The sequence below is a fragment of the Coccinella septempunctata genome, chromosome 8 (genome assembly GCF_907165205.1).
Source record: "Coccinella septempunctata chromosome 8, icCocSept1.1, whole genome shotgun sequence".
Classification (NCBI taxonomy): domain Eukaryota; kingdom Metazoa; phylum Arthropoda; class Insecta; order Coleoptera; family Coccinellidae; genus Coccinella; species Coccinella septempunctata.
Window position 1 is genome coordinate 31,911,295 of NC_058196.1, and position 27,429 is coordinate 31,938,723.

General features: G+C 39.3%; 2 protein-coding genes across 2 annotated transcripts; one reads left to right on the forward strand and one right to left on the reverse strand.

Moving 5' to 3' along the window:
- The first annotated feature begins 5,859 nt into the window (after nucleotides 1-5,859).
- LOC123318200 (vesicular acetylcholine transporter) lies at nucleotides 5,860-12,559 on the forward strand. Its single transcript, XM_044904813.1, has 2 exons — nucleotides 5,860-6,045; nucleotides 8,604-12,559. Exon 2 carries the CDS (start codon nucleotides 8,690-8,692, stop codon nucleotides 10,397-10,399), a length of 1,710 nt encoding a protein of 569 aa, XP_044760748.1. The 5' UTR covers nucleotides 5,860-6,045; nucleotides 8,604-8,689; the 3' UTR covers nucleotides 10,400-12,559.
- Nucleotides 12,560-25,341: 12,782 nt separating this feature from the next.
- Nucleotides 25,342-25,838, reverse strand: LOC123318211 (60S ribosomal protein L30-like). The gene has a single exon (XM_044904826.1). It carries the CDS (start codon nucleotides 25,727-25,729, stop codon nucleotides 25,379-25,381), a length of 351 nt encoding a protein of 116 aa, XP_044760761.1. The 5' UTR covers nucleotides 25,730-25,838; the 3' UTR covers nucleotides 25,342-25,378.
- Nucleotides 25,839-27,429: the final 1,591 nt, after the last annotated feature.

Genomic DNA, 27,429 nt, shown 5'->3' on the forward strand with positions numbered 1-27,429 from the left:
AGCAAGAAGGGGTTAGACCCCCCTAAAATGAACTATTTGCTACTCTGTGTAAAAATCAGGATGTTCTATTACTATCCTAGTATATGGTGAGCATAGAATTTGTTCCGAAGATTGTATAAAACCAACTAGTTGATGCCTCAATAGAGAATTGCACTCCAGAGAGCTCTTCGAAGTCAACTCAAATGAAAGAATAGTGGAAAAATAAAAAAAATTATTTTCTCCTTAACAGGGCCACATATTTGAAATTTTGGTATGAAAATAAAGGTTTTCAAACACGCTGAATCTATTGCGAACAATTTCGAAAGCTTGTCTCCCTTCGTTAAGATTTTCATCTTCGAAATGGTATTTTTCAAAAATTGCAATTTTCAATCTGCGATATCTCCTGTTATATTCGTGTGATCCGATTGGGATTTCCGGTTCTATAATCAGCATTGCATAGGCTTTCATCCTACTACTAAAAATCGATTTCGAAAATCTGGCTCAAATAAAAAATCTTCAATATTCAAAAAAGGGGATAAACCAGATATTACAAATAAACATCATACAAAATCACAGGCATAGGACTAAACTTTCCATAAAAAATGACATCATATCGTAGATTTTTTTTTCTCAACGCACACAACAACAAGGCGTCCTCAAAGGACCATTGTTGAAATTTAACAAGAAACATTTCCGAACTGAACGAAATTACAGACCTCACCCCCGTGCCCCCAAAGACGCCCGCGGCGATGTTTGATAGGAAATGTAAATGAAGTCCTGGTGGCCTGCAGCTATGTGTCCAACGCACTCCCGATCCACCCTCCTCTGCCAATTTCTAACCCCCCTTGATTTACGTGTGGCGCCCCTCACAATTTTCTTTCGGCCGTGTCGCAACAAGGGTAGCATACAAACGACGTTCGCCCGGTATTTGTAGATGATGAGGGCGATTAAAACGATTAACTGGTTGATTGGAGCCGGTTAGGCGGTCTTTACTTTTCTTTATGCCATGACATCAATCACGGTTTTTTCCGAGCACCGAGGTAGACAACATTTTGAGATTTATTTCTAGAAGGGTTGCTCTTTCAGATTCCAAAAAGATGGAACCAATGAAATAATCGTCAAGACTGAATGGCCACATCGATCTACATGAAATTTTCAGGTTCATAACTACAAGAGTTGCTCTTTCAGAATATGTACAACATTTCCATCTACGGTTAGTTATATTGAGAGAAAAACTACTCTAACGTTGACTTTCGAAAAATTTACAAAAAGATGAAATCACTTGAAGACAGTGCCAGATATTCAGAATTTTGGTATGGAAATATAGATTTTCGAACACGCTGAATCCATAACGAGCCATTTCGAAAGCTCAGCTCCATTCGTTTTGATTTTCATCTAAGAAATGGCATTTTTCAAAAATTGCAATTTTCAATCTGCTATATCTCCTGTTATATTTGTGTGATCCGATTGGGATTTCCGGTTATATAATCAGCGTTGCCTAGGCTTCCACCCAAGCACAAAAACTCGATTTCGAAAATCTTGAATTTTTTTGGTCAAATATGAGCAAGGGGTTAGACCCCCTAAAACGACCTCTTTGCTGCTCTGTCTGAAAATCAGAATGTTCTATTACTATCCTAGGATATGGAGTGCATAGAATTTATTCCGAAGATTGTAGAAAACCAAACAGTTGATGCTTCAATAGAGAATTGCACTCCAGAGAGCTCTTCGAAGTCAACTCGAAAATGAAAAGTGGAAAAACAAAAATTTCTCCTGAACAGGGTTAGATATTTGAAATTTTGGTATGAAAATATAGGTTTTCGAACACGCCTTATCTATTGCGAGTAATTCCGAAAGCCTGTCTCCCTTCGTTTAGGTTTTCATCTCGTAAATGGCATTTTTCAGAAATTGCATATTTCACTTGAGAATCCGTCAAGACCGAAGGGTTGCGCCCAGACAGATGAAATTCTCAGATTTATTATAAGAAGAGTTGGTCTTTCAGAATATGTATCAAATTTGCATCTACGGTTATGTTCATTGAGAAAAAAACTTCTCGAACGAAGACTATTGAAAAATTTCCAAAAAGATGGAATCACTTAAATGATCGTCAAGACCGAACAGTTGCAGCTAAATGGATGAAATTTTCAGGTTTATAACTAGAAGAGTTGTTCTTTCAGAATTGGTATCACATTTAGATCAACGGTGATTTTTGTGGGAGATACGCGTGTTGAAAGTTGACCTTCGAAAAATTCCCAAAAAGATAAGGTCATTTGAAATTACTTCAAAGGTTATAGTTCTTTTTTAATTTCAACATTAAACATGAAAAGTTAATACGTAATAAACTCTTGCTTGAGTTACTCATTTCAGAAATGCTTGTTCGCAGTCTTAGTAGGATATACGCGCGCTGTTCTATATTTGCGCTCTATTTGTGACAAGTCTGTAACAAACCGAAATAATGTGGAATACACTTCTCCATTTCAATATGATTTCAAGTTATCAGATTTGAAACAGTGCTAGAAACAAACAACAAATATCTCCGTTATTATTCGAGAATTTAATAGAAAAATTTTATTCAATCAATGAAATAATCGTCAAGACCGAATGGCTGTATCGAGCACCATGAAATTTTCACATTCATAATTAGAAGAGTTGCCCTTTCAGAATTTGTATCACATTTAGATCAACGGTGATTTTTGTGGGAGATACGCGTGTCAAAAGTTGACCTTCGAAAAATTCCCAAAAAGATGGGGTCAGTTAAAATTACTTAAAAGGTTATAGTTCTTTTTTAATTTTAACATGAAACATCAAAGTTAATACGTAATAAACTCTTGCTTGAGCCACCTATTTCAGGAATGCTTGTTCGCAGTTTTAGTAGGATATACGCGCGCTGTTCTATATTTGCGCTCTATTTGTGACAAGTCTGTAACAAACCGAAATAATGTGGAATACACTTCTCCATTTCAATATGATTTCAAGTTATCAGATTTGAAACAGTGCTAGAAACAAACAACAAATATCTCCGTTATTATTCGAGAATTTAATAGAAAAATTTTATTCAATCAAGACCGAACGGCTGCATCGAGCTCGATAAAATTCTCAGATTTTCAACTAGAAGAGTTGCCCTTTCAGAATATGTATCACATTTCCATCTACGGCTACCTTTATTTGGAGAAAAACCATTCGAAATCTGACTATCGAAAATTTTCCAAATAATGAAATAACCGACATGTATCATCTTTACCTACATAAGGTTGTGAATGCTGGGGGACTCATATAACCCCTAATTATAATCATACCCTCCCCTAATTACTTTCCGGTCGGTCCGTATCTTCAAAAACAAAATTCACCTCGAAAAACACCCAGAGGAGCCGTTCGTTTCGCGGTTCCGACAATCCGCCCCGTCGAAAAGTTTCCCCATTCGTTATCATCCGGCAGAAACCACCTTGTTCTATTCCCGTCGTCCGGGTGGAAAGCCCGACCGACGTTCCGGCAGAGGGCGAGTTTGTTATTCACCTCCGCACGTTCAGGTAGATCGCGAGGGCACGATAAGGGGGCACGAGAGGTCAGAGGGGATGATGAATCGATACAGCTGCCGCCGTTTCTGCATGAATATTTGATACCCCCTTCTGCCCCTCTCACTCGCGTACGGCCGGCGGGAGCTGTTTTTGAATGTCAAATTTCGCGCCTCCGGGGTTTGTGGATTTCTGGGTTAGTATTAGTAACATTCGATACGTCCGCGTGCGATGAAAAAATTACACCCGATATCTGCCTATAGATTCTGATGAAGTATCGTTATATTCACGAAGATTTTAGTCAGCCTCCAACGGATTGTAATGAGCTCTAGAGATATCGGCGGAATATAGCAAAGATTACGCCGCATCTCGAAGAATTGAGCTATAATCATGAACCAACCACGAAGAATTGTAGTAAACATTCTCCTGATAAACGAATTTCTCCTTGTTAGTCCAATAGCTGACGGAATTACAGCGACAATTACATTTTACTATGGAGAATTACAGCGGAAATTACATTGAACGTTGTAGAATTATAGCGACAATTACATTTTACGAGAGAGAATTACAGCGGAAATTTCATTGAACGTTGTAGAATTATAGCGACAATTACATTTTACGAGGGAGAATTACAGCGAAAATTTCATTGAACGTTGTAGAATTACAGCGACAATTACATTTTACGAGGGAGAATTACAGCGGAAATTTCATAGAACGTTGTAGAATTACAGCGACATTGAATTTCAAGGCTGTTGTGATATGATGAGTGGAATCATCGGGTATTTAGGTGAACCAACCGATATTTTCTGCTATTTTCAGTCACGGAAGAGTTCTTATGTCACATAGCATCGTCGATTACAGCGGTAATTTCATGAAACGTCTGAGAATTACAGCGAACGTTCAAATCGTGACTTATTCGCTTCAAACAGAGTGATTTTCTATTGGAAATTCTTGTCTCTCATTGACAATGTAGGTTCAATAATTCAAAGTAATAATCAAAGGGTAAAATAAACAACTATGTGAATTACAGCGAAAATATCTGATCGACTTCTTCTATACGAGCATCATACCTTAGAGAATTACTATCTATACAATTTTTGATAATTATCCTAGAGGTATCGATGTATTACCGCGTTAAATGAAGAATTACAGCTTCTATTTAGATACAAAATGACGGTAAAAGTAATGCGTTTCTCGATGGATTCATTGCGATAACTGTATAGAACTGTTATTAATGGGGCTTAATACATATTTCTATATTCAAACATAAGGAAAGTAATTTTGTAATACAGATTATCTAGTCATTCAAAGGAGCATTGCAATTTTCGACTACTCACCATGTGGGATGAAAAGTTAAGTGAGAAATTTCAAGGAATATTTTCATTTGAATGCCATGAGAAAAAACTTTCTGAATTACAGCGACTTTTAGGCCTGACTCTGAGTAATTACAGCGATGGTTTTTCAAGGCACCACATAGATCTCTGTAGCTATCAATGTATTACCGCGTTAAATGAAGAATTACAGCTTTTATTTACATAATGACGGTAGAGGTGATGCGTTTCTCAATGGCTTCATTGCGATAACTGTACAGAACTGTTATGAATGGGGCATAATACATATTTCTATTCAAACATAAGAAAAGTAATTTTGTAATACAGATTATGCAGTCATTCAAAGGAGCATTGCAATTTTCAACGACTTACCACGTGGGATGAAAAGTTAAGTGAGAAATTTCAAGGAATATTTTCATTTGAATGATATGAGAAAATTTTTCTGAATTACAGCGACTTTTAGGCCCGAATATAAGTAATTACAGCGATGGTTTTTCCAATGCACCACCACAGAGATCTTTGGAATTTTCGATGATACATTAGAGGAGCGAGGTATTTGTAATTGGCAAAGCATTTATGTCTAAAAAAAAACCGACTCGATGATGTGAGTGGGACGTCTTCATTCACTCCAAAAGAAAAATTTCATCGACAGATTAACCATTGATAATAACAAAAACTGAATTGAATTAGTGAGCAAACGATGTATGTCGACATATGATTTACGACCCAACATTTTCATACGAGAGAGCGATAATCACCGAGAAAAACCCTCTCACTGTCATAGAGAACCTGCGCCGAATACAAACCATACGGGTAAAACCCCAGGAAACTTCCCGATCAAATTGAATAATACACCAAGAAACAAAAACATGAATGGAATTAATGCCGCATCAAACGGCAAAAAATAGGATTGGCCCCCGGGGGAAGTGACGCACGGGAGCGGAACCAATGAGGGGGCGGCGGAAACGCGGCAGGGGCGCGTGCGCAGCCCCGCGTCGCCGCCCCCGGTCGTCGCGGACACCCTCACACCGCGGCTTGTAGATCCGGGAGCGGCGGCACGAAGTTAAGTGATAAGACGGACGTGGTGCATCTGGACGTCGGCACCGTGGATAGTCGCGGGCAGCAGGGCCCCCAGAGCGGGCTAGGCCTCCTCGGTGATTCGCGAGTAGCCGCCAACATTCGCGTCTTCTTCTCCACTAGGATCGGGAGCGCGCTTCCCGACACAGGTGAGTTGACCCTGCATCCCAAGATGGAGTTACTGCATGACCTACTTTTTGTCTCGCCTTAAAAAGGTTTAAATTGCTCTAGAGTACCTTAGGTTTCCCAATTACCGACACAAAATCCGCGATAGCTATGACATAAGTAAAAAAAATCACTGAAAAAATTAGAGATTGCTATCAATCAACCTTTCCGCCATATTGGATCCACATACGTAACTGCATTAGAGAGAATACCCAATAAAATCGAACATCACAAGGCATTCCTCATAATCGATCAGAATGAATCAATAAAACAGTCGAATTTTCGCCTCATAGATGATACCTGAGAACCAATCCAAGATGGCGGAAATGTCAGCCTAAAGATGGCGACAATCGATGGTTGCCTGAAGTTCTTGACATGCGTCAACGCAGGTACTTGTCGATCGAAATAAAGTTCTGTATATTCAGCAAGAAGTAAGCGTATTTTGATTATTTCATGCTATTTCTCCTCAAATATATTTGCATATAAGGGCAAGATGCTTTGATTAAAATACAGATTGCAAAATATCATAAGTCAAGTTCTAGCTTAGCGAATCGAAAAGAACTAAGTATGTAAGTAACTTACTTACTAACTTAATACCTCCTCCAATAAATAAATACTGCCTGAGAATAACCTTTCAAGAATGACAGTGATACTTGACAAAATACTTGACCATTTGACGTCCTACCTACCGTAAAGTGTTGCAAAGTTGACATATTTAGTTTATTAGCGGCCATTTTGATTACGAAAGCTTTCGAATACTATCTTACTACCCATTAGATAATTAGATACCAATTAGATGATATATTATAAAGATCGCCTATTAATGTGATCGCTTTGTATCCATGTCGAGAATATATTTGATGCCATAAGTAATTCAAATAGTAACGTCAAAATATCTAGAACTTTTTTTTCTCATTTTATTCATTCATATACTTATTATTTTTTGTTTCTGCCAAATTTATAATTTTTCTTCTTATTTGTGATTTGAATTTTATTCTCCGTATGTCATAACTGCCTATCTTTCAATTCTTTTTAAGAATGATTGTGTTTCACGCAAGAATTTAGAATAAATGAAAATCTTTTTATGTAGTGATTTTGCCCAATGATGGACAGTATTTTATGAGAGAAATAAACAAATATTTTTTATATAATCTTGAAAAGTAGTTCATAGTAGTTCATAAACTTTAATCAGTTCGAGGAAAATTGAATCAAAAACTTTGGCGTTCAAAAATAATGGAGATAACGTGAAGAACTAACCTGTATTCGCCATTCCCTTCAAGAGTTGAGACGAACCGGGTCTGAAAAGATTGAAAAAAAGGAATTAAAAGCCTGCATCATATAATATAGATGAAAACATCCTCAAAAAAATGGTCAGCTATGAAATTTAAACTTTTATTTTTAGTATCTAAGCGTGGTGTTCTGCTGGTGTGAATACACCAGCGCACCCTTGATTTTACTGATAATTCAGAAAAGATAATGAAAATACGACTGAGTTTATGTGATATGTGCTCAAAATTTTCCGCTTCTGAGATGTTTCGCTCTTTTAAATTTGAGGTTTTCGGAAGAAAACTCAATTAGAATTGATTTGGTGGAATGAGATTCTTGCTGTGAATACTAGAACGATGGAAACAGACACTGCATCTATCATAATTATTCAAACTCTACTGGCTGTTTGGAAAAGAGACAACGCATTGACGACATATTTAAACTACAATTTATGGTTCACCCCTTATTTTATTGTTGCATCCGACAGCAACATTCATCACCTTTGAAAACATTGATTTCGAATGAGAAAAAAATACACGGTGGGCCGTTTGAAATAAACCCGAATTTAGAATTTGAATATGCCGTCAACGCGTTGTCACATTTCGAACACCCAGTAGAGATTTGAATAATCACGATAAATGCACAGTCTATCTACATTATTCTAGTATTCACAGCCAAAATTTCACTAAACGAAATTCATTCCATTTGAAGTTATCTAATTTTCTCCGAGACCCTCAAATTCACGAAAAAGCGAAATATCTCATGAACGTCCAATTGTAAACGCATGAAATGTCAAATGAACTCAGTCTTATTTTCACTATCCTTTCTAAATCCGCAGTAAAATACAGGGTTTCATAAGAAAAAACATATACAAGGTACCTACACCTTTCCTGAGACGCCCTGTATAATCGAGAACAATTTCAAAACATAGCCCCAATTGACCTAAACGATTCCGCGTTGAAAAAAATTCGACAATTTCACTGCTTAAGCGTGATCGACATCCGCGTCACCGGTGAAACACCCTGTATTACGGTACTGATTTCGGACGCAACGTGAGAAAAACCGATTATTCGAGGGTTGTACCAACCTAAATCAGCTAATTCACTAGATAAAGACCGCTTAACCCTAGAAATATCGTTTGACCTTGAACATGTACGTCTAGATTAAGATTGCCTCCCTTATCCCTTATCCCGCGGGTCGCGGGGGGTTAAACGCAGTGCCTCCCCACCCGCCCAGTCCGAAAGAAGACGACTAACAAATATTTTCCTATGTCCAGGTTGACCGGATGGCACTGCGTAACCCCGCACCCATCATCAAGCCTTAACCTCCGAAGACGCCGCCGACGACGAGCCAAGACCAGAAATGGCGTCCCTCAACTTCAACGTGCCCCTGACCAACATGGACTTCACGGAGCTGCGCGAGGCGGTCTGGGCGAAGCTCCAAGAGCCCAAGTCCCAGCGGAAGCTGATCATGCTGATCGTATGCATAGCGCTGCTCCTGGACAATATGCTATACATGGTGATTGTGCCGATAATACCGGATTATTTGCGTTACATCGGCGCGTACACCGACGAACCCCTGCCCGTGCTGCCGGGAAACGCGACCCTTCCACCAGGTACACCCTACAAACACGACCACCACGGCCAAGATTCGGCTACCGGCATCCTATTCGCATCCAAGGCCATAGTGCAGCTGCTGGTCAATCCTTTTTCCGGGGCGGCGATCGATCGCATCGGCTACGACATACCGATGATGATAGGGCTGTGCATCATGTTCCTGTCGACGGCGACGTTCGCATGTGGCCGCAGCTACGGCCTCCTGTTCTTCGCTCGGAGCCTGCAGGGCGTCGGTTCGGCGTTCGCGGACACCGCAGGCATGGCCATGATCGCCGACAGGTTCACGGAGGAGAACGAGAGGTCCAAGGCGCTGGGCATCGCGCTCGCCTTCATCAGTTTCGGCTGTTTGGTGGCGCCGCCCTTCGGCGGCGCCCTCTATCAGTTCGCCGGCAAGGAGGTGCCCTTCCTCATACTGGCCTGCGTGTCCCTGATCGACGGTTTCATGCTGCTGCTGGTCATGAAGCCCATAAAAGAACAGCTGAAGATGTCGCAGTGCACCGCCGCCCCATCGGTGCCCATATGGAAGCTGTTCATGGATCCGTACATCGCGGTTTGTTCGGGGGCGTTGATGATGTCCAACGTCGCCCTGGCCTTCCTCGAGCCCACCATCTCCCTCTGGATGGAGGACAACCTCACCACCGACAACTGGAAGATCGGTATGATTTGGTTGCCGGCCTTCTTCCCTCACGTGGCCGGCGTCTACGTCACCGTCATCATGGCCAGGAAGTACCCGACTTACCAGTGGCTGATGGCGGCCTGCGGTTTGGCCCTGGAGGGCATCTGCTGCCTGTTCATCCCCTTCTCCACCTCCTACGTGTTTCTGATGATCCCCATTTGCGGCATATGTTTCGGCGTGGCTCTTATAGACACGGCCATACTTCCGACCCTCGGTTACCTGGTGGACGTACGTTATGTATCAATCTACGGAAGCATCTACGCCATAGCGGATATTTCGTATTCGCTTGCCTACGCAGTCGGGCCTGTCATAGCCGGTGGTGTGGTCGAGGCCATCGGTTTCACCGCCTTGAACTTGCTCATCGCGTTCTCGAATCTGCTCTACGCGCCCGTCCTGATGTACCTCAAGGACATCTACGACTTCAAGCCCTTCGAGAACGAGGCCAACATCCTGATGGCCGACCCTCCGAATCGCGAGTACCAGACGTACTCCATGCAGGAGCAGAAGCCGGTCGGCGGGGAGGTGTTGAACCATCTGGAATACCGCCAGCAGCAGCAGCAGCAGCAAGAAGAGACTTCTTTCGACGGAGGTTACCAGCAGGTTAACGACACTAGTTACCAACAGTATCAAACGCCGTATCGTGAAAATACTTATCAGCAACCTCCTCAAGCCCCGACCAGGACTGCAGGTTGGTCCCAGCCCAACGAACCTGCCCAGCCCAACCCGTTCAGGCCTCAGGATACGACTTCAGGGAGGAATCCCTTCAGGCAAGGTCTTTAAACGCAAAATTCCCCATCGATAACCTATTCGTTACTATATACATAGAGTGTTGTTCTAGTCTATGTACATATCACACCACTGTTCCTCTTGATTTGTAAATAACTTACTTGTAGTAGGATGTAGATAATATATCTCGATTTATATTTATCGTACATGACGACAACTCGGTAATTTCCACCAATTTTCAATTCGATTTCCATTCAATCAGGTGATGACTTGACTCTCGTCATATTCGTTCATTTTCCTTTGACGAGTTGTTGTCAGGTATCTGTATAAATTTGAACTTTGTATAGTCTATTTTGCCTTGAGTACTTATTTACGTTGTACTTACATTATTTTAGACGTTTTATGAAAAAATTATCAACTGAGATCACATACATATCAGAATCGAATGATTCGCTTTGTTAAGTTGTGATAGGTCAATAGTTTGGCCACCTTAGATTTAGGTGTAAATATCATCTAAAGCGTAATGAGTAGATGTTCAAGGTGGAGATTTCGAGATAGGATTCGACGTTCGCCAAGTCGAAGGAAATATTAAAATCATCAAGTTGCCTTGGAATCTGACAGTTGACGTTTCTACTTGAAATTACAGTTGTCAAACGTCAACTGTCAAATTCCATAGCCTGCTCGACATGGAGGACGAGCATTTACGAAAAAGAGATCGAATATCGATGAAAAAATGAATGTCATTCGAGAAAATGTCTCAAAATTTCCACCTTCTCTAACAAATGTATTTGTAGATTAGGGATGAATCTAAGATATCACTATATGGTAGCCCGCATATCACCCGTCTCCTTAAATCGTGTATATTCAAGTTGGATTTTATTCGAATAGCTCTCTGATAGTTGTCAATTTTCATGTGAATACATTTCGAATAAGTATGAGACACATCAAATATCTCATTTCGATATTAATATAAATACGTTTGGTGACCAGAAACATTGCTCAGATGTGTAGATATAAATAAACATATACCCCCTTTAATGTAAATTATCCCAAGAGAAAATATATAAGAGAGTTGATGAAGATATAATGATAAAGTAGGTACCAAAATTCAAACAGGTTGGGAAATCTCAGAATAAACGGATGAATTCTTTGATTTTCTTGGGGGTGGATAGATTGACTGCGAGCAAGGAATGGAATTACTTAACATAAGTAATCGATTCTTAATTTCACAGATAGAATTTCCACCTAATCATTCCTCCATTATGGTAAACCCTTGTTATGGATATCGTCCATTTAAAAACTTAGCAATTCAAACTCCCGTTGGATAGGCGATAGAAAAAGCAAAAAAAACAGCTAATTGGGTGCACAAATGAGAAGAGAACTAATAAATAAAATCCAATAGAAGAGACGTTAGCTGTTTCGAATTTATTTTCAATTAATTGATTTATATATGGGCTTTTAAGTGTTGTGCTATAGTCGAGCTAAAGTTCAGCAATAATGTAATTCTTTTGTCTTGTTGGAACCTTCTCAGACCAAAACTCAGATGAACAACAATGCATCGAAAAATAGACATATCTGTAAAACTTCTGCTGTGGTGCCTATAGATAAGTATTTTGACTCGATAGAATACGTAGTTAGAGAATAATAATTGTAGACATTATATCTTAACTTTCGTAATCTAAAGTTGTTGTAAAACATAATATGTGAAACCCTGAAAAATGTCCTTCGTTTGGGAAATCGATGATTTTCTTTGTTTGTGTTAGGTTAGTTGTCATTTTAGAAACATTAGTGTTTTTTCAGAATGAAAATTTTTCGATATTTTATTATTGTTAATTGTTTTTCCTTTTGGATATATGAAAGTATATGATCACATTTCTAGTTTTCAAAGCGAATAGGTATGGAAATTGATGAGTCAGCTTGAATATTGATCTCTCATGTCGTAAAATATCATTATCAGAGTCGTTACATGCTGTCGTTATTGTTTTACATTGTATTCAGATTGTAGAATAGATGATTAAGGTAATGTTATCAGTGTAGGATACAGAAATTGATTGTTGAGAACGTGCCGGTTCAAATCAGATCATCATCGGTCTTCGTTTCAGTTTGTAGACATCCTATATTTGTTATTAGTTGAACCAGGCGACGTCCTATAAACACACTTTGTCTTGAAGTTGTCGAAAACGTGAATGGATCTATTAAAATGATTGTTAATCACTTGTGACTTATTATTTCTGGAATCAAGTCAGGAAAATCACCTTCTTCCTAAACTATATTACTGATTAGATTTGAATTTGAATTTCGCAGTGTTGCCAAAGCGTGATCTGTCGTTTTTTCTTTCGAAACTATATTTTTTACAATGCTTTTTGAGTATAGAATCATCTTTCGTTAATCATCCACGGACGTTCTTCCATGAAATAATCAACGGAAAAAACCCCTGTCGAAGTCATCTCCCAAACTCATTTCAGTAGATCGTTTGTACCAATTACTCCAAACTAAACTCGTCCCTTTGATGGAGTAATTTCATTTGCGAACTGTAATTCGAAGGTAAAATATTGAAAATTCAACGGGGCGAATCTGCGAGAGATAGATTGACATGTCGTTTCCTTATTAGCCTAATTTGGGGCTGGTGGCAGAGAGAAGGGATGATTGGATAGATAGAGGTGGGTGCGTTGGATCATCCCCGAAAGATGGAAGACTGCGATGCAGTCACAATGTTGAGACATTTCGTATTAGAACACCAATAACCGATTGCAAGGCTCAAACAGAATCTAGTTTCATCACTAGATAGGTTCGCACTGCTATGCTCTGCAAACTATTGATCAGCAATTGACCTTAGAAAAATTCCCAAAAAGATGGGGAAGCCAAGACTTCCACCCTAGCACAAAAACTCGATTTCGAAAATCTCGATTTTTCTGGGTCGAAAATGAGCATATTTGCTACTCTGTCTGAAAATCGGGATGTTCCATTACTATCCTAGGATATGGAGTGCATGGAATTTGTTCCGAAGATTCTGGAAGACCAAACAGTTGATGCTTCAATAGAGAATTGCACTCAAGAGACCTCTTCGAAGTCAACTCGAAAATGAAAAGTGGAAAAACAAAAAAAATTATTTTCTCCTTAACTGGGTCAGATATTTGAAATTTTGGTATGAAAATATATGTTTTCGAACACGCTGAATCTATTGCGAGCAATTTCGACAGCTTCGTTTAGATTTTCATCTTGGAATGGGCATTTTTGATAAATTGCAATTTTCAATCTGCGATATCTCCTGTTATATTCGTCTGATCCAATTGGGATTTACGGTTCTACAATCAGCCTTTCCTAGGCTTCCACCCTAGCACGAAAACTTGATTTTGAAAATCTCGATTTTTTGGGTCAAAAATGAGCAAGGGGTTAGGCCCCCTAAAATGAAATATTTACTACTCTGTCTGAAAATCAGGATGTTCCATTACTATCCTAGGATATGGAGTGCATGGAATTTGTTCCGAAGATTCTGGAAGACCAAACAGTTGATGCTTCAATAGAGAATTGCACGCAAGAGAGCTCTTCGAAGTCAACTCGAAAATGAAAAGTGGAAAAACAAAAAAAAATTATTTTCTCCTAAACTGGGTCAGATATTTGAAATTTTGGTATGAAAATATATGTTTTCGAACACGCTGAATCTATTGCGAGCAATTTCGACAGCTTCGTTTAGATTTTCATCTTGGAATGGGCATTTTTGATAAATTGCAATTTTCAATCTGCGATATCTCCTGTTATATTCGTCTGATCCAATTGGGATTTACGGTTCTACAATCAGCCTTTCCTAGGCTTCCACCCTAGCACGAAAACTTGATTTTGAAAATCTCGATTTTTTGGGTCAAAAATGAGCAAGGGGTTAGGCCCCCTAAAATGAAATATTTACTACTCTGTCTGAAAATCAGGATGTTCCATTACTATCCTAGGATATGGAGTGCATGGAATTTGTTCCGAAGATTCTGGAAGACCAAACAGTTGATGCTTCAATAGAGAATTGCACGCAAGAGAGCTCTTCGAAGTCAACTCGAAAATGAAAAGTGGAAAAACAAAAAAAATTATTTTCTCCTTAACTGGGTCAGATATTTGAAATTTTGGTATGAAAATATATGTTTTCGAACACGCTGAATCTATTGCGAGCAATTTCGACAGCTTCGTTTAGATTTTCATCTTGGAATGGGCATTTTTGATAAATTGCAATTTTCAATCTGCGATATCTCCTGTTATATTCGTCTGATCCAATTGGGATTTACGGTTCTACAATCAGCCTTTCCTAGGCTTCCACCCTAGCACGAAAACTTGATTTTGAAAATCTCGATTTTTTGGGTCAAAAATGAGCAAGGGGTTAGGCCCCCTAAAATGAAATATTTACTACTCTGTCTGAAAATCAGGATGTTCCATTACTATCCTAGGATATGGAGTGCATGGAATTTGTTCCGAAGATTCTGGAAGACCAAACAGTTGATGCTTCAATAGAGAATTGCACGCAAGAGAGCTCTTCGAAGTCAACTCGAAAATGAAAAGTGGAAAAACAAAAAAAAATTATTTTCTCCTAAACTGGGTCAGATATTTGAAATTCTGGTATGAAAATATAGGTTTTCGAACACGCTGAATTTAGTGCGAGCAATTTCGAAAGCCTGTCTCTCTTCGTTTAGATTTTCATCTTGGAAATGGCATTTTTCGAAAATTGCAAATTTCACTTGAGAATTCGTCGATGAAATTTGGGGATCTGTTACTAGAAGAGTTGCTCTTTTATAACATGTATAACACTCAGACCTACGATGATTTTTCTGGGATTTCCGAGTGATTCCTTCTTGCTGTTATATCCACATCTTTTCATAGATTAACCTTTGGAACCTCGGAATTCTTCGGGTTGCATCCGCCCACGTGACCGACACAGTCACAGAACAGACTTACTTTATGGACACAGTGAACAAAACGCCACAATCGACCCCTGCGAGTCCTGCGACCTTTCGCACCCATCTCTATCTCTCTATCTACCCCCGCATAACGCGCATTTCTGATAACGAACGGAGAGAGGGGCGATTTGCAATGCGGTTGCCCTCTGTTATACAATGGAACCAACTGAATTACCCAATTACTCTGTGCCCCGTGTATTCTATGTTTTAATTACAATCTGATAATGACATCCGGCCGTTTGTAACGAAATTTTATCGTCGCGTAGGCTGGATCTTGCGATCGGATCTGGCTTTCGGACGTGACGCTTATAAAAGGGTGGTTTGTTTCCACAGGGTAGGTACTGATGGGGGGTGTTGTTTTGGGGTAGATTCAAAACAGGAAAAACCTTCGTTGAAACTGACATAAATTTGGTGCAAAATTATGTAGGGTTCTTCTTATAGTTGCGATTAGAATTCGAAATATATTCAGAGGCTCATTTACAATGATGATTTCACTATACAGGGCGAGTATTCGACTGGTACAAATATTTCAACAGTAGATTCTTAAGGTCAAAAGAAACACTTCCTTCCTTCATCATTTTTTCCGAATTGGCTCGTTTTGAAAGATACAGGCTGTTGAAAACCCAGAAAAAAATGTTATTTTTAATTCTATCTCACAAACGGTTTTATCGTATGAAATGAATTTTGGAATGAAGTTTTTCATTCATTCAGGGAATCTCCTTCGAATACAAGATATCACCCACGTCTTCCAGTTTTCTTATTATGACCATTACGTACCATAAAAGTAACGAAAATTCAAAGAATCCAACTCTTGAAATTAAGTTGGACGCTATCTAATGAATATTTGAACGTTTTGTGAAATAAAAGTATTCTGTATATTTTCTCGTATAATGCGCCGTTTTCGAGTAATTTGATGTTCGAAACTAGAAAAGTATCTGTGGAATTTGAAAAATTGGGTACTTTCGCTGAATGCAACTCTGTTTAAAAGATCCACAAATGAGTGGTGTCACAGATTTAGCTAGTTATTCTGAAGGTAATATTGTTTTTCCAGGGGTGGCACAGCTCATTATGAAAACTGGCTATGTTATGGGAAAAAAGCGTTTCTTTTGACCTCAAGATTCTACTGTTAAAATATTTGTACGAGTCAAAGACACACCCTGAACAGTGGGGTTATCTAACTTGGAATATATTCAGTCAATCAAAGACATTTTTCTGTTGTCACTATGCTCAAATAGGATATTATCAGAAAATGTCGATAAAATCAGAAAAATAAGTCGATATGACAATATAGTCAGTTTGCGAGAAGAGAAACTGTATGTAGCTTTCGTACATAAATTTTTTCTCGATTCAACTATACAAAACTTTTCTGTTTGGGGTGTTTGGACACGTCGACGTCAAAAAAGCGAGGAAAAATAAGGAAGAAAATCCTTATTTGTATCTTCACTCATTCCAGCCTGGATGATTCGGAATCCACCTCCACCTTCAATCGATCTGTGTCGGAGTTGGGTTCGCTAGATCTCTAGGGAATTTACCCTGCCCGTATACCAAGCGGAACTATGTCAACCCCCGTATACCGGGCAAGAAATTGGATTACTCTAATCGATGTTTCGGAATTAGATAAAACCATCAATAATCCGGCAAATATATAGACGGAGAAGAAGCTAGCGTGTGTTTATCGGGGAGATATTGGGATTTTTCTGTGTTTTTAACATCGAATACAAAATATTCGTCACAAACTTCATGGGAGATTCCAAAACACCTTCAGTTGTAATGTAGGGCGAGAGGTTTGAAACTGTGCCGAATTCAAATTGAATATTTTTCATTATTTACTTCAAGATGAGTTTATACCACGAGACTTTCAGGCCATCCAGAACACTTAAAACATCAGTAGAGGTTACGAAAATGACAATAGTTTCCACTTTAATCGAAGAGATGGCAGCAATTATCGAAAATCTTTTTTCAATTTCACCAGGATACGAATTGTAGTCAATGGCGAGACTTTCCGAGACATTTTTTCACGTGAATATTCATTGAAAAAATCGTAACACCTCGGAAAGTGAATTATATGAATGAATATGGCTTTTTCAATGAAAAAAATTTCCAATTTATTTTTTCGTTTGACGAATAAAGAAATTTCTGACTTTCCGAGATGACGAACTGACCGAATTGAACTAAAATGAAAACCCCATACAAATTAGCGGTTTCTGACGTAAGATAATCCATTTCCCTTTTAGAACTGATCGCTAGTAACGGTGTAGACCCCTCTTAAGCGTTATTTTGCACATATTCCAATCGAAAATTTTGCAGTACACAGAAAATCAAATGGGCGACGTCACTACGTATAGAATTTCAACGAAATATTACGAAAAACAAGACGTAGTGACATCAAGACGTCCTTCAACCTCAATTCAGATAAAAAATCAAGTCTCCAAGTGAAAAATTACGAGAGATACTCACGAAATACTGAACGACTGATAAAAATCGATCGTGGAAGGCGTTAGAAACAATTCCGCTGAAAGCCGAAAGTGCCTCGTGATAAAATAACCGGTATAAAAGTATATCTCGCATTAAATGATGACAGTGCCATCAACCCCCAAAGTGCATCCCGCCATTAGGGCTCGCAATAACGCAACACTGTGTGTCGGATATGCCTCATGTAACCTCGCCTTTATTGTTGTTGTGTAGCTACTTCGCGTAGGTGCCATAAATTAAAAGTTCGTTTCTTCCCTTGTGTCTGCGTACTTGGCGGACGAGGGGCGAAACACCCCCGTGAAATTGCGGGGTTGTACCGTATTCCGGCACGGCGTAATTGCATGACGAAGTGGGCTGGAGAGGTGAACTAATGAGTCACATGACAAGACGCCGTTTTTGCCGAGGAATATGGGGTTGTCGTCGGGAGATGGGGGTTGTCACGTGGAAAATGAGGTGTGTTTTGGAGTGTGGAAATGTTCGCGACTATGACGCGGAGAATGTACCAAAGACGCGAGATTTGCACTACCGAAATTTTCAATCGCCTTTGTGAGGGTGAAGAAAAATGTTTTCACCTCTAGTATCTACTGTTAAAATATTCGTACGAGTCAACAAAAGACGATAGAAAAAAGGGAAATTGTTACTGAAGATGCTCCCATTCAAAACTACCCTGAGGCAGCCGAATTCAATCTTGATTCTTCTCCTGCATCTTCCAATCTTCACCAAGACCCGAATAAACTCTCAAACCTACTCCCAAATCGAGTTTAACCTGTATATTTTTAATCTATCGATCATCCCCGACCTGGAGTGGGTCAACTAGACTCCCCTCGCCGTCCCTGGGGAGTCGTGTTGCTGTTCACGAAGCTACGGAGTCGTTTCGGCCAAAAGAACACACAGAGCGAGTGCTCTTCAACGGGGGGCAGAAGAGTCTCCTCGATATTTGAGCAGCAACGTGGATCAGAGAATCCCTTCGTCTGTACCCAATTGAATTAGAGGAGTTGAACAAACTATAGACGGTCGGTCGGTCTTTTGATGAAAAATAAATAAAAGAGAGGAAAAGACGGGGGTCGTAATTGGAGCTGACGATGATTCAGTTATATCTTGACTCATTCTGACTGGGTTTTTGAAAAATATTCGATCGGGAAGGCCAATTTCTGAGTCAGTTTCCGAAAATATCGATGCAGTTCATGAAATGATTTTATCAGACCGTCGGATTGGGCTAAAACGGATATCTGATGCACTGTATATTTCATACGAACGCGCTCATCGTATAGTTCACGTCTATTTGGACATGGGAAAAATTGCTGCAAAATGGATCCTCAAATGTTTGAATGTTGACCAAAATCGTGCAAGGGTAGAAGCATCGCGTTTGAGCTGTGCTCGATTTGAAAGCGATGTAGACTTTTTGAACCGAATTGTTACTATGAATGAGACTTGGGTACATTTCTACGATCCAGAAACAAAGCAACAATCGATGGAATGGCGACACTCTGGTTCTCCAAGACCTAAGAAGTTTCGTGTCTGAAAATCTGCTGGAAAAGTTTTTGCTTCAGTTTTTTGGGATTGCCATGGAGTAATCAGGATTGAGTTTTTGGATAAGAGTAGAACAATAACCGGAGATTACTATTCGACATTACTGATCACACTACGGGAACAAATTAAAGAGAAAAGACGCCGAAAGCTATCCAAAGATGTTTTGTTTTTGCAGTACAACGCGCCTGTACACAAATCTCATGTTGCCATGCAAAAAATTCGTGATTTAGGGTTTGAATTACTAGAATACCCCCCTTATTCACCAGATTTGGCTCAATCCGACTATCATCTCTTTCCTCAAGTGAAAAAAAGTTTAAAACGGTCCTAAATTTTCTTCCAACGAGGTAGTACTAAAAGCTGTGGAGGTCTGGTTTGCATAGCAAGAAGAAACATTTTTTTTGAGAGGTCTAGAGACGTTGCAGACTCACTGTAATAAATGTATCCAATTAAGAGGAGAATATGTTGAGTAATAAAATATTTTGACATTGAAATTTTGTTTGGTTCCAGAGTAGGCTAAGAATGTTTCGATATATCCTCGTAGATGACGCCCTGGAATGTGGAGATTTCACGGGAATTTTGCATTACTAGAGACCAGAAGAGAAGACCACATAGAAAACTCCCAAAAGGAGGAACATTTGGAAAAAACCCCAGGGTTTCTGGAATCATAATCTTGTTAATTCACTTAAAGAGATGATTGTTGAGTAATGTATGTATGTATGTCTAGTTTAACCACCTCAGTAAGACTTCACAATTTAAGAACCTTGTAAAAACCGGACAACATTAATGCTTTCCGTTTAATACGTGCTTGAATCGACGAAGGAATTCCCAGAAAAGCTGAAATATATACAGAAACTCTAGACCGGTCCTGGGATTATTGTCCCTCATCATTAAAGTGCAGTGTAAGACATCTCAACCGGAGGATGGTGTCTTTAAGCGAGAAAAGGAGCCTGCCATGGGGGATATTTTCCAATTTTCATTGAGAACTGTCTCACTTAGACTGGTGCTTAAAGACACCAGCCTCTTGTTGAGATGTATTCTTCTCTTCTTCTTCTACGTGCGGTGCCCCACCGGGCTGAACTGAGGCCTCGTGACCCATTGTTCGTCCGCTTGTAGTTGGAGAGACTTAAACTCTGTGACATGCTGACAAAAATGCCATAAGTCGACAGAGAGGTGTCCCTCTCACCATAGGAGTTATGGGTGTTCTGTTTCCTAGATGTGTCATCCTTAAGTCCTCAAGGTTGATACAGAAGAACAAAATGTGTTCAACCGTTTCCTCCGTGCTCCTGCACCAGCGGCACAGGGAACGGCTAGTCAGTCCCATTCTATTTTAGTGTTTGTTAAAAAAATGGCCAGTCATTGCTCCAGTCACTAGACTCAGTTGTTTCCTCTCAAGAGCTAAGAGTTTTTTGACCTCAGGCACAGAGGATGGTCTCTCAATAAGAAGCCTCGACTGCCTGAGACCACCTCTTATGCTCCATCCAGAGGAAAATTTCCTGTCCAGCCAACTATTGAAGAAGTTCTTGACAGATGTACGACATATAGGCAGCGCCGGTCCCTACAAAAGCTGAGCGGGCTCCCTGCTTTGCAAGTTTGTCTGCCTTCTCGTTCTCTGGAAGTCCTGCGTGAGCCGGGCACCAGATAACTTTCACAATGTCATCAGAACCTAGCTCCCGCAGAGCCTCTCTGCATTCCTTTACTAGGTGTATTACACTACAGTCTACTCATGAGGGACAATAATCCCGAAATCAGTCTACAGTTTGGGTATATACCTATGTTTCACCCTCTCTGGGAATTCCTTCGCTGATTCACAACTAGCACGCATTAGTTGAACGACAATTCATACATATTTATCAAACATCTTCTCTTTCCTCTGTGCACCGTTGCCATATTCGGACGTTTATCGTATATATCCCGGATTCCCCGTCATCATCGGCCGTGACACCTGTCAACGATGCCCGGACCCGGAAACTACCACCCCCGTCGACGACGCGGTTCCGTTCGGATATTTCAATGAGTCGCTCATAACTTCCGGCCGAGCGGGCCGTGAAGTGCGGCCGCTTTGTTGCGACAGCGGGCGCGGAGTCAATTGGGCGTGCGAGGGGTCGCGGCGCGCCCTCGGCATCGGGGAGATTGGCTTTGTTAGCCGCCCCGGCCCCCGTCCTCTCTCTCAAAGAACTACGACGACGTCCGGGCCCTCTTTTGCGCGCCCGCCGCCGGGGACGCGGTCTGGCATACGTAATTTAATGAAGCTCTTCAGACGATTTCAATTTTACCGGGGGTTTTTTGAGAACCTCCGCGGGAGGGTTGGGTTCTTGGAGCGTGTGGGCCAGAGGATGATCGATGGGAGAGGGGTACCGTGGATCGATGGAGTGTAGGGGGAGGAAATTTATTGATAATCACGCACGCGAAAGTCAAAAGTTTCCTGGTAGTGTCCAATGGCAGAAGGCTCCAAAGTCTTGATGCTCTAGGTCGTATCGAGCCTTTCTAGATGTCCCAAGCTCGGTTAGGTATACAGGCTGAGTCTTTGACTCGTACAAATGTTTGAGAATTAGATTCTTTAGGTCAATTGAAACACTTTTTTCCTATACCATTTTTTCCGATTCAGCCCTGATAAAAAGATATGGCCATTTTAAGTTTTCATAATGAGCTATGCCACCTCTGGAAAAAAAACTATGACACTGACACTACACATCTATGGATCTTTTTAACTAGAGTTGTATTCAGCTAAAGTACCCAATTCTTCATATTTCACAGGTACTTTTTAATTTTCGCACATCAAATTACTCGAAAACGGCGCATTATATAAGAAAATGTGGAGAATACTGTAATTTTACAAAACGATGAAACATTCATTTAGATAGCGTCAAACTCAGTTTTAAGAGTTGGGTTCTTTGAATTTTTGGTATTTTTATGGTACGCAATGGTCATAATGAGAAAACTGGAAGACTTGGGTGACATCTTATGTTCGAAAAAGAATCATCGAATAAATGAAAAACTATATTCCGAAATTCATTTCATTCGATGAAACTAAAAATAACATTTTTTATGGTCTTTCAACATCCTGTATCTTTTAAACCGAGCCGTTTCGGCAAAAACAGTGAAAAAGTGTTTCTTTTGACCTCAAGAATCTACTGTTAAAATATTCGTACGAGTCAAAGACTGGCCCTGTATACAGGATGATTCAACACTACTCGAACGATAACTGAGAGAATGTTCCAAACTTTAGCGGAAAATCTCTTGTTATAATTTAGAGCTGTGAGCCTTTTTGAAGTAGCCCTTTCTTTTCTGACAAATTTCATGCTTTTAAACCTGAGATCACATCTTGAATAAACCGTACGAGATGGATGTGATTTTTAAAAAATTCAAAATTAAATTCACCCTTCTGTCCAAGAGTCAAGATATTTATTTAAATCCCGAGATATGGATGAGAGGGTAGAAGTGGCTCTGAAATTCTCTAAATCGAACAGTTGATTATTAAATGGTCAACTAAACCCCAGAAATTCTTTCGAAGAGAACTTAAAAATGGTGAATTAATAAAATTCATTTTCCTGGAAATTGTCTTGGACTTCAAAGGGTTCACTATATGCAAATAAAGGTTTTCGAACACGCCGAATCTATTGAAATCAAAATCCAAGGGCTATATCTCTTCCTTAAGATTTTCATCGTCGAAATGGCATTTTCCAAAAATTGCAAATTCCAGTTTAAGGGTATCTCCTGCTATAATCCTCCGATAAGATTCAATCCTTCTGATTTATAATCAGCATTACAAGAGGGCTCTTCCTCAATCCTCATGGCGAAACGAAACATCGCAGAACGCATGTGAAATTCGATTTCAGATAAGCAACTCGACACAATACATATTATGTAGGATGGTGGGATAGAATGGCCCGTCGTACAAGTTCGAAAGAAGTGTTTTTCTCGGGGGAAACGTGTGGCACTTGATGAAATCGAAAGTGTCAATAGGAGAAGCTCGGTGAAAAGAAGAATAGGCCCATAACTTTGGAAATTGGAAAACTCGGTCTCGACAGAGACGTAACCACATCGACGACATCATTCTAAGCCGAAGAAAAAAATATACTTAGGTACTTCCAAGATCACCTGACCTAAATTATAATCCAATAGATCCGAAGAGCCCTCTGGATGTCCACAAAACACAGCCAGAAACGCTTAATCAACTCAGAGATCTTTTGCCACTACTTTGGACACAAATGATGCAGGATTTACTGAATAACTTGGTTGAAAATATGCAGAGAAGATGTCAATCAGTTAATGATGCACTATACCTTGTATTGAGAGTGAATAGAATTACTAATTTTTGAAATTTTTCTTCAGAAGTTAATGTAAGGCCAACATGGACTCATAGCATAGTAAGGATGATCCTATAAGAAATTGTTTTCTCAAGTGGAACATCCTCAAGTGTGCTTCCCTTAAATCCCAGAGTTCTAAAGCTGGCGATAAGGCGAAAACACCCCTCTCTCCTCCACAGGTACGATGAAAGAAAAAAAAACCACTAGAAGACATCCGCAAATTAGATTTTTTCTCTCGTTGACGTTCGTACGCCAAAACTGAATGTCTCACGTTTTTCATTAGGGATAAAGATTGAAATTGCGAGGGGGGAAGTAAAACAGTTTTATTTTTCCCCAAGACGTACGGGAATTAGTGTAATTGGAAATATAACGAATGCGGACGAGGAAAAAGTGTTTTCGCTCAGACGTCAGTCTTGCGTTTTCGCTTCTTCATATCAGCTAACCGATATCACTTTTCCGGAGAAAATTACGCTTTTTTCGGGTTATTTGATCGGAATAAAGAAAGAAGATGGAATCCCGAAAAAGCCATGCGTGAAATCATTGAGGATATAACCAGTCAAATACAGAGGGAGTATAAATTTATACTCCCTCAATTGTATTTGAGTACATCTACACAACAAACCCAAACAACTATTTATTTAGTAGAAAATACTGAAACTGATTAATTACATTTTAAATCACTCAATTTTAATTTTTTAAAAGTAGCTTTTTGTGATAAAATGATAGACCCTTTGATTTGTGAGGATGATTTGATTGTTGATGGGGCTTCTATCATCTCTCTTTTATTATTATAGGGATAAAATGGTTAAATTCGAATTGTTACTTATTTCATTAGCTTAACCCTCTAACACCCAACTCCGCCTTGAGACTGGTTGCATATAAGTGGATACAAAATTATTCCCTGTCCCTGTCCGCTTCATATAGGTTCATTTTGTGAGAAGAGGTGTTAATGTAAGTCAGTTAACTATTTGCGAAAAAAAGATGTAGATTATACATAAGCTAACTTGAAACTATACGGGAATAATTTTAAAAAAGAAAGAAACTTCGGCATTAGAGGGTTAATTTCATATATTTCCTGTTATACTTACGGTAATGTCCATAACAAACTGAAATTCACTGGTTCAGAAGTCAGCAGGTATAATAAACAGTAATACAACACCCTGTATCTAATAGGTCATCTCTATCTAAGTTTCACACACTATACCTATCTGAAAATGCTCAAATCTCATTTGAGATTAAGATATTTGCAAGTTCAAATCAACGAGATGCACATGAAACATGTTGAACACGATTACTTGCAGATTTTTTATTTTCTTCGAATTAATCCACAATGTAAGTGTACAGACATTAAAGGTTTTCTTTTCATTCGTGGATAACAGGATTTTTCCCCTTCGAGATACTCACCTGCGTTCAAAACAAGAAAAAAAAATCGTTTTCAGTGCTTCACCACATGGATCAGACATTCCATCAATAATTATATTCACTGAATGATTGAAATCAATAATATTAATTACTTACAACATTCCACAACAGAAATGGCTCTGATACCCACTATCGTAAAAAAGCTCCAACTTACCTCGAAACGTTACAAATTAAATCTGTACAAACTACTCATTCTCTGGGTAAACATGAACCCTCAGAATAGATAAAATTTAAAATAATAAGACTCTCTTCATAAAAATTAATTCAAACCTCAGATCGATAATGATCAAATCACTCGCTACATAGGGTATGTTGAAATGATAACACTCCATTTATACAAGTTTTGTTTATTTACTTATGTTACAGAATTATTGAGCTCCACCATCTCCTGTCGGTAATGATTTTATGATATCAGAATCTCCTGCATCTGTTATGGACAGCGTACAAACCCTGAAGTACTTTCCACAAGCTGTTCCTAATTCAATATTGTTCCCAGTGTAATGGTGGACACCAGTCTTGGCTAACATTGCATAGTATTCTATTTCACCTTTCCTTAGGGGTGGTGTATTGTTACTAATGATTACCAGTTTGGCTTTTCCTTGCCTCAACGTCTTCAAAGTCTGCTTGTAGCCCAGGCAGTATTTTCCGGATTTCATCACTAGGGCCAGCCTGCTGTTGATGCTTTCGATCGCCTTTTTCTGTTTCTTGCTTGCACCCATTTTAGCACTATTTTCGGGAAACTTTCGGATGTTAGGAACCAAACACGTTCACGAGAACAACGTGGTTGTTAAAGAAACCAAACCTCAAAATTTGGGGTTAGGTTAGAACAAAAGTCATGCATAGAACATAGAATATTGTCACACTTATGCACAGAAGCAGATTATTATGAGTGTACGAATTGAAGTTCATCTCGCAGCCACCTGGTGGCGAAATTCACAAACATGATAGGTAGGTTGTTTTGCTGTAGGATCGTACGTTCATTTATTCTCGAGAAATGAATGCCTAAAAGTTGAGTTTCTGTTTTGAATGTATTCATTTAAATCGTAAGATTGATGATGAATAACTTCAAATATCGAAATCAAACGTGTTGTAATAGTTGTGCTAAAAGGAATCATTCCATATACCGAAAACGTTTTGTTGGATTCAGTGATGTCATATTATAAGTTATAGGAACATCATAAAGTAGAAAAACTCATCAGATGATCGTATAACTTCGCACCAGAGCTAAATTAATGCCCAAATAATGATCCTCGTCTAAATTTACGACGAAATAATACCCCCAAAGTTAACAGAGTAATTTTGTCCCCCTGTATACGTATAGTTAGTTACCTAGCCACCCTACTCGTCCAATCCTGGCTCCCCATGTTATTGCAGTCATAAATGTTTTATATTTCATGTGGATCCCCCCAAAGCGAAAACTTCGACAGGATGACAGGCCTGTATTTGATGTTTTTCTAGGCTATTTGTCGATTTAAGACGATGTTCTATGCGTTTCATACTGTAATTGAAGAGTACCAAAAAAACTAATGACTTTAACATTCGGCCTTCAAAATTCCATGGTGAAATTTCTACCGAAATATTGCTTTTTCACCATCGGAAGTAGTTTAACTCGTTCTTTGTTGTTGTTAATGACATGTTTCCTTCCAATTTATAGCCTATGTCGTTCAAGTGATACGAATAGGTACGTTTATAATCACTCGTGATAGATATCTCAATCAATTATGGAGACCATTGAGTCCTTTCGTAGACACGTGCAGCTTTATCGAACGCTATATTACGTTGTCCATTAGTTTTCCACATTAATTTCGATTTGATGTTATGAGATGTTGAAGGTATAATGATTGGTCGGCAAATGATTAATTAAATTATGGAATATGGTATCCATTTCATCGAATTTGTCATCAGAGGAATATGAATTAACATAGTTCAATCAATACTGATGACTTTTAATTTCTAGCAATGTGCTTCTGGTATTTATACAAGCAATTCATGAATGATCATACAAAATAACGATATTCTGAAACACAGAGCTCTGAGAATATCGATCGGAATGCTATATATGAAAAAACCCGTGAATTTCCTCGACCCAAACTAACCAAAATATACGAAGATATCCCTCCCCACGTGCAAAATAACCGTTTAAGGGATGAACCGTCGAGAACCCCATGAGACAGCGCAGAAAAAATAAATACAAGCTTATAAGAAGCATCCGCTGTTTCCATCGCAAAGCGTGACGACAGAAAAAGAACATTAATATTCATAACCGGGGCTCATTCTCTCAACCCCCTTTTACGCAGGGGTGAACTGCGGAAAAGGGAGCACTGGGGAAGGGTGCGAAAAACAGGTGATTTCTGGTCGTAATTTCATTTCGGGTTTTCACCTTTCTATATAAACAGACCGACGAAATTATCATGGGTAT